This window comes from Boleophthalmus pectinirostris, unplaced genomic scaffold, assembly GCF_026225935.1.
Source record: "Boleophthalmus pectinirostris isolate CB_2022bp ecotype Guang Dong unplaced genomic scaffold, ASM2622593v1 HiC_scaffold_1, whole genome shotgun sequence".
Classification (NCBI taxonomy): domain Eukaryota; kingdom Metazoa; phylum Chordata; class Actinopteri; order Gobiiformes; family Gobiidae; genus Boleophthalmus; species Boleophthalmus pectinirostris.
In genome coordinates, this window is record NW_026570970.1 from 7,171,815 (window position 1) to 7,180,404 (window position 8,590).

Sequence of the window (8,590 nt, forward strand, 5' to 3'; positions counted from 1 at the left end):
TAATAACTGTAATTGTAATTCACGTGTATGCTGTCTCTCTTTGTTTTTCTTGCAGGGTGGAGGGTTGAGTGGTCAGATGGTTTTATATAATCACATTATTGTTGCCATTTATTTCCAATTTTATGACAAATTTGTGCAGGTCCTTAAACAAAACGTACACTTTTGTTTCCAGAAATAAGAATTGTAATTGCGATTCACTTGTATGGTGTAATAATGACAACTTTTGGATATTTTTTTAATTCCTAATTCCAGTAATATTGGTTAATTCCTCTTAACCCATTATAATTCTACGGGTTTTCTCCAAATGTGGCGTGGTTCAGCCTTTTCACATGCGATATTATCCAAACAACACAACAGAATTTGAAATTGACTGTTCATTATCAGAATTAACGATGTATTTGTATTTACGTTTGGTCAATTTTTGTCTTCAGCTGGACACAAACGGATAATGTCGCTTTTCTGTTTTCTCCACCCATTTTCTGATCTTTGCTGGTGTATTATAGTTTCAGGTTTGTGAGTTTATATCATGCCCTGTTGCTTGGTTAATGTAAACTTTGGATTGTTATGTTTTTAAATGTGTGCGTTATTGACTTTTTTATTGTAACTACTCGATAATTCTGCTGCTTCTTCCACCGTTCAGAGTTTGTATACGGGCCAGAAGCTGATGTTGTTGTTTTTGTTTTAGTGTTGTGTATGTATATAATGTTTTAAAAGCCATTGAAGAGGTTAGGTCAAAGGTCAAGGCGTTATTCAAAAACACCAAACATCTCATTGTGTTTGACTTTGCACTTTCTGCTGTAATGAAAAATTTAAATAACCTTTGAATAACGCATGCAGTGGCATAATTTATTAATTTTTTAAAATATATCTGCAACTTTCTTTTTCTTTTGAACCCTTTTATATCTTTCTTCTTTATTTTTATTTATTTTATTTATTGTAAAGCCATTTGTTTTGTCAATTTGCTGAATTATGAAAAATGACAAATGCTTAAATTACCAAATAAACGCCACATAGGGTTAGGGTGAATGATAGTGTCTCGTAGTATAACACTTCACAGTTTTGGAAAATATCAAATTGTGATTTTTTTTCTGATAAACATTGCGATTTCAATTGTATTTGTGATTTATGTTTTAGAAGTAGGTAGGCCTCATTTTAAACACATGCAGGAGCTGTTAATGTTTGATAGAAGACTAACATTTGGACCACAACACTTTAACAATCATCATTTAAGAACATGTTAGTAAAGTTTTGGGTTAGCAGATAGCATGGTTAGAGGTGATATCTTGTAATTTTTATTTTTATTTTTGGAATGTATGTAACCTAAATAATTGCAGTCTTTGCATTTCTCTCATTTTGATTCGACTGCGATATACACTACCAGTCAAAACATTTTTCCTGTTTTTTATTGTTTACTGTTTACTTTTGACCAAAATGTATTCTAAACTTTTGATTCATGAAAGTGTCCACCTTTGGCAGATATAACAGCTGAACACACTCGTGGCTCGTTCTTTTTACGATAGAAATCAAATATTCTTCAGAAAGTTCTTCCCAAGTGTGTTGCAGAAGTTTCCATAAATGTGTGGCACTTGTAGGTTGCTTCACTCTTCTGTCCAGTTCATCCCAAACCAGCTCGATGGGGTTTAACTCTGGACACTGTGCTGGACACTCCATGTTTTCAAGTTTACCATCTTGTTCTTTTTTTCCTGAGGTAGTTTTGGCAGAGCTTGGACTTTGTTTGACTTTTGTTATCCTTTATCTATTTTTTAACTGTCTATTCAGTTTTTACCTTTGCACCATTTCAAGCTCTTCATTGGACTTGCACGTCTTTAATTGCAATAAATAACTGGAAAAATTAGGGTGTTCTAAAACTTTTGAGCAGTGGTATATTTTCTAGCCTCGCCTGTGTGAACATGAACATTTCTTTGAGCACCGTGAGTCTGGACGGTCTGACTCAGCTGTACGAGCACAGGCTGTGGTTGGCGTTTCTCCTCTTGCTCCTCTACGTGTTCGTGATGTTCAGCGACAGTCTGGTGGTGTACGTCGTCTGCTCCCAGCGCAGCCTGCACCGCCCCATGTACGTGTTCGTCGTGGCCGTGCTCGTCAACTCCGCCGTGGGGAGCTGCGCCGTTTACCCCAAGCTGGTGTGGGACCTGGCTCAGGGCCGGCGCGTGGTCCTGGTGTCCCGCTCGGCTTGTCTGTGCCAGGGGTTCGTTTTGGGTTCGGTGGGCGCTTCGAGCTTCCTTCTCCTGTCCGCCATGGCGTTCGATCGCTACCTGTCCATCTGCCACCCGATGCGCTACGCCGCCCTCATGTCGCCCATCGCCGTCACCACTCTGCTGCTCCTCTGCTGGCTGGTCCCTCCTTTGCCCATAGCAGGGGCTTTGTTGGTTGCGAATCGTTTGCAACCGTGTTATGACAGACTCTCTAGATTGTACTGTAACATCTATTCTTACATCAGTTTGAACTGTTCAGGAGACATGCCGAATAAAGCGTATGGTTTTCTCAACAGAACGCTCCTCTTTTTCCTCCCCATTGCGTTCGTGCTCTTCTCGTACGGGCGCATCCTTATCCTCTGTTTGCAGCGCTCTGGGACTTTTGCCTCGAAAGCCCTCAACACCTGCCTGCCCCATGTGATCGTGGTGCTCAACTACGCGATATGCACGATTGTGGACCTGCAGCAGATTGAGTCGAGCGAAGAGGAGAGCCGCTCGGCCCTCGTCGTCTCGGTTCTTATTGTGGTCGTGACCACGGTGTCCAACCCCATCGTGTACGGGCTGAAGATGCGTGAGATTTACCTGAAGCTAAAGGAACTGCTGCACTGTCAAAGACCACAAACTGACACCTAAACAATGGAAAAGGCAGAGACTGAATATGGAAATGAAAATGGCTGACCTGTTACTTCCAAATAGAAAATGTACATGGGACGCTTCTGGTTCCCTTGACTCGGTCTCAAGTTGACTCTTTCTGTAACTGCTGCTGTTGAAATTTTTATCTTAAAATGTTCGTATTGCAGGCTGCACAGTTAGGAATTTTGGACATAGGACCTCGTTTCCTCGTGAGCCAGAGTGTTGGAGACGTGTGGAGACACTTTTAAAAATATTCCATCCAGTCCTTGTATTTGCAGAGGTCACTGGTGTTAGACTAGTGCATGTCAATGGTCACAGTTATCCTGCCACTAAAAACAGTTTTACCCACTCCACAAAACACCCAAAGCAAATCTATTATTACACCAGACTGTCAGTGTAAATGTCTGTATCGATAGAATAATGTTTGAAATAAAACTAACCTTGCACTGCATGAATTGTCGCATGTTGAGGGACTATTTTCCCAGCAGCAGTGGAACTTTACTTTGTCGGTAAAACAAGCGCTAGGTGATATCAGTCCGCCATTGCAGAGCTTTCTATCAGGAAGTACAACTCACTGCTGAAGTGTCTCCACACATCTCCAACACTCTGGTTCGCTAGGAAGTGAGGTCCTATGTCCAAAATTCCGGACTGTTCCTTTAACCTGCCTTTAACCTGTTAGATCCGTGGGTTGCCTGGGTGTTTCTGTGTGGAGTTTGCATGTTCTCCTTGTTTCTGGTTTCTTCCATACACTCCAGATCACAGGGACAGGTCATGCACTGCCACTGCTCCTGAGGAGATGTCCCAGCAGCACAGAAGAATGGGTCAAATGCAGAGGGCGAGTTTTCCTTACAGGGGACAATAAAGTACCTTTCCTTTCCTATATGATCCTGGTATTTTTATTTCACTATTTTATCCCTAAATCTCTTCCTAACATGAAACTCTGCTCCATGTTTGCCCTGTGAGTTCCATTTGACTGGAGCTGAACACTGTGGGTGACGTCACATAGTCCCCATGTTTATACAGTCTGGGTAAAAGTGCTCACAGTCACACAATAATAACAATATGTGCATATAACTTCCAAATCAAATTGAAATATTTACAATATTCAAGGATTACATTTAATGTGTAAACAAAATGTATGTCTTTACAAAAAGATAAAAATATGTAGTGTGTACTGGTTGAATATGAGTATAACAGATGTACATAAGACACTAGATTGTTGTTGCACACCTTGGTCTCGATTGTAGACTGTTTGTCTATAAATTAAGATATGAATTTTAAGAGCTGACCAATCAGATGCCTTCTTTTCCTGAGGTCAGCTCCTGCTAGTCTTAACGAGACATGATTGACAGCGTTGCTAAGTGCCCGCCCCGTGTCAAACCAGTGGCACTGAGGGGGGTAATGGAGAGTGCTGAGGAGTACAGGAGAGGGCTCTGGACACTCCCCTGAGGAGAGCCGATGCTTAGGGCAATGCAGACCATCCTCTTCGGTTGTGAGCAGATTGTGTGGAAGTCCAGTATCCTGAAAGTAAATCCATGCATATAGGCACAGAAGAATAAAGGGATATTAAAATTATTAATTATGTCACTGTTTAACATGATTTTACTTCGTTAGTGAACTTATTTCAATTTGATGCTTACTGCAATTTCGCATTCAAACTGGAGCAGGCCTCACGTTTCACACACAGAACCTTAGCCTGGTTTTATCATGAGCAGGCCCTACATGTTTTGAAAAGCAAAATATAAAGCTCTGTTTGCTTTACATGTAATGCAAATAATTTGAGGCAAAGTTGATATTTTCGAAACAAATGTGGCTATGTAGATGTTCCATTATTAGTTGAAAATAGCAAATATTAAGGGCCTGTTTACACGAGAACGCTTGTGGATAAAAACAACAAAATGTTTTATCAGAAGAGTCTTTTGTTTAGAGGGTGACGGCGTTTTTGGGACTTAAAAATGCAAAATTCTGAAATCACCCTCCAGAGTGGAAAAGTTGAATACGCTCTGCCGTAGCATTTCCGTCTACACTGCCCAAGATGCAAAACTCTGGTCAGATCTTCTCATGTCATGTACACATTTACGTCACATACATACAGTACACAGAAACAAACACGTCGGAAGGTACGCTTACCCAGTTGAATTCGAAACACTTTTGCGTCACCATATGCACGCAGATTTCCTCCTGAAAACACTTGTCTAAACACGGAATAAAAAGTGAAGATGCAACGCAACTTTTGCGCCTTCTGTTCAGACCGTCATCTTATAAACGTAGCCTCAGTTATTCACTGTAATAATAGACACTGGAGGTTTGTGAGACCATTAAGGCTCACTTATGGTCTATTAATTTAGTCTATAAAACAGTCATGGTGCTATCATATATGCCTGAGGTACACCCAATATTGGTTGAAATTTTACATTTTGGTCAATCCTGTTGCTGAAGTTTGGTGCTCACAGTTCAGTTCACTTTAATTAATTTTAAAACTCACCATTATCTCTGCAAACGTAAACATGTTTGTGTCTAATAAGCACCTCGGGGAGTGTCCATCAGCGAAGAGCACAATAAAAGCCAGAGCGGACCGTGGCCTGTGTCCCTGTCTTATGTAAGGACCACGTGTGTGTGAACCATGCCGGTGTGTGCTTCAGCATGTTGAGAGGGACGTGTGTGCTGCTGTCTGTCTCTCTCTGTGAGCTCTCTGAGAAACATCTGCTGCTGCTACAGACGCTGTCGCATGTGTCTGTGGCTCTGTACGCTCTGCACTCTCTTTACTCTCTGGTGTTCTGATGATTTACCGTGTCATTAACCGACTGTCAAACGATGATGAACATGAACGTTTCTATGAGCACCGTGAGTCTGGACGGTCTGACCCAGCTGTACGAGCACAGGCTGTGGTTGGCGTTCTTCATCTTGTTCCTCTACGTGTTCGTGATGCTCAGCGACAGTCTGGTGGTGTACATCGTGTGCTCCCAGCGCAGCCTGCACCGCCCCATGTACGTGTTCGTCGTGGCCGTGCTCGTCAACTCCGCCGTGGGGAGCTCCGCCGTTTACCCCAAGCTGGTGTGGGACCTGGTCCAGGGCCGGCGCGTGGTCCTGGTGTCCCGCTCGGCTTGTCTGTGCCAGGCGTTTCTGACGGCCACGCTCGGCAGCTCCAGCTTCATGCTCCTGTCGGCCATGGCTTTCGATCGCTACCTTTCCATCTGCCACCCGATGTACTACGCCAGCCTCATGTCTCCTCGCACGGTCTCGGCCTTGCTGCTCCTCTGCTGGTTCCTCCCGGCTCTCCGCGTGGCAGGGGCGATGGTTTTGTCCAACCGGCTTCCCGTCTGCTACACTCAGGTCACGAGAATCTTCTGCGACCCGTACACGTTCACTAGCATGAGCTGCGAAGGCGCGTCGACTCAGATTAACAACGCCTACGGGCTCATGAGCGCCACGATAACTATTTTCTTACCTGTTGCGTTTGTGCTTTTCTCTTACGGCAAAGTCCTCATCATTTCTTTACAACGCTCCAGGTCGTTCAGCTCTAAAGCTCTGAACACGTGTCTCCCCCACATACTCGTCTTTATGAATTTTTCCGTAGCCGCTTCTACCGAGTTGTTGCACAGACGCATTACAGCCCGTAACGTCACAGTGGCCACGTCGATTCTCGTCGTGGTGATTCCGTCGGTTTTCAACCCGGTGGTGTACGGGCTCAAAGTGGCAGAGATATACAGGCACGTGAAAAGGCTCCTGCGCCATCCAACTAAAACTCAACCATTTTCAGAGTAAGAGAAAATGCGCCACTACGTTTTTATAAGAATTTGAATGTCGTCATGAAATAAGTGAAAAGTTTGGACTCCCTCATTCAGTGTATACTACTTTCTACTTTTGATATAATACAAAAGACAACAAATATATGAAGTATCTGTGGAATTATGTGACAAAGAAAAAAAAAAAAACTATCACTTTTTACTCGTTATTATTATATTTATATATAATTTTAATGTCAGTTTTTCAAGTTGTATGTAGTAAAGACAAAACAACACAAATACAAAACTTGGAACAGTGTTAAGTTACAATAGGGATATGAAATGGTGAATCTATAATATTAACGCCACTGATTCACTAATCGTGGGTCCTTTTTAATTAAAGCTGCTCCTTGGTAAAGCTTTTTTGATGCATTTGGGTTTTTTTTTATTTGCTTTTTTCATGTTATAATCAAATCCTCAAAATACCCACGTTTTCTTTGTCAAATATATTAAATCTATTCAATATTTTGTCAATTAAGAGTTTTTTTTTAATGTTCTTTACTAAATAATTCCATTTATCTTACTTCATGTATTTGATGCTTTCTGTGTGTTTATCAAATGTAGAAAGTAGCAAGAAAAAAAGACACTTTGAAAATGACTGAATGAGAGAATGAGTCTAAACTTTTGAATATCTGTATATGTTTGAACAGTAATTTGAACAATCAAAAGTCAAAGTCAACTAAATATTTGTCGACAAAGTAAAAAAATGGGTAATATGAGGATTTGGTTATCATTTATTATTATTATTGTATATATTTTTTTAAACTAGTGGAGTTATTTTTCTTAGTTTTCGTGGCTGTCTAATTTTTACTCAATCTTAACCTGTTGCAAATATAATTTCAAGCCTAAAAATGTCCAAATTGGAAAAATTCCTACTAAAATCCCAAACACAATGATCTTAAATGTGTTCTAGCAAAACTGAACTTGTCATAGGCACTTCAGTCAAAAATTGGTGCACAAGATTTTAGAAAAATGTCCACATTATCATTCAGCCTTGACAATAATTTCTCATATGAAACTATTTATTATATTGTCCATCCATCTGTTAAGGTCTGGAAAAGAGGGCTGCTTTCACACAATAAGAATTATCCGTGCAGTAGTATCACCCCGACCTTTAAAACCACATTTTAAATTCACATTTTGATACCCCTGGCATGATTTCTCTCCAAGTAAACATAATCTTGGTGACCTGTGTATTGTTTTGCCAATCCCCCTTTCTATACATGCAAGTACCCTCTTTCAGAACAATTTTTAATAATATGTCATGTATTTTCTCTATATTTTCAACCTTTAAACCTATTTTTCCTTTCAATATCTAATCTTGCACTTATTTCCCTTTATTATACTGTATATATATATATCTATCATTGTATGCCATTTGTTTTCACAGGTTTATTTTAACAATATTCTGTAGAGATTTTGCAATGTCAAACTTGTATTGCAATTATTGTAAGAAAAATAAAGAAGTAAAATGATTTTATTGTGATATATGGTTATTGACACGTCTCTTAAAATAGTGAAATCCTAAATTGATAACATTTGAATTGTCTATTAATATTTTATATCTCCAAATTAAAAAAAAATAATAATAATGAAAAATACAATTTCCACATCCACAATAAAAAATAAAAATAAATCAGGTTGACCATTTTTTTGCTTCATGTTCATGTCATTTTATTTATAACTTATTTTATGTATTTTGAGTTCCTAGTGTTTGAAACTGGGCAGTAATTATACAACTATCTACCTGCACTAATTATAGAGCTTATTGTTGCAAATATACACTTTCTACAAAAAAAAATCTGTAATTTGAAAATATACATGAAATAATGTGTGGGTAGAGTAACGAAAAATGTCAGTCAACTGATAAATGATTATGTTTTTATCTAGTGTTTTTCTACCTTCAAGGCACTCAAAGCACAGTGCCTCATAGTAAGAGTAGAATTTCTTGAAAATAAT

The 8,590-nt window shown here is 39.8% G+C and overlaps 2 protein-coding genes across 2 annotated transcripts; both read left to right on the forward strand.

The window, feature by feature from the left end:
* The first annotated feature begins 1,910 nt into the window (after positions 1 to 1,910).
* LOC110158774 (olfactory receptor 11A1-like) lies at positions 1,911 to 2,846 on the forward strand. Its single transcript, XM_020923295.2, has one exon. It carries the CDS (start codon positions 1,911 to 1,913, stop codon positions 2,844 to 2,846), a length of 936 nt encoding a protein of 311 aa, XP_020778954.2.
* Positions 2,847 to 5,660: 2,814 nt separating this feature from the next.
* LOC110158773 (olfactory receptor 51E1-like) lies at positions 5,661 to 6,611 on the forward strand. Its single transcript, XM_020923292.2, has one exon. The coding sequence runs from the start codon at positions 5,661 to 5,663 to the stop codon at positions 6,609 to 6,611; it is 951 nt and encodes a 316-aa protein (XP_020778951.2).
* Positions 6,612 to 8,590: the final 1,979 nt, after the last annotated feature.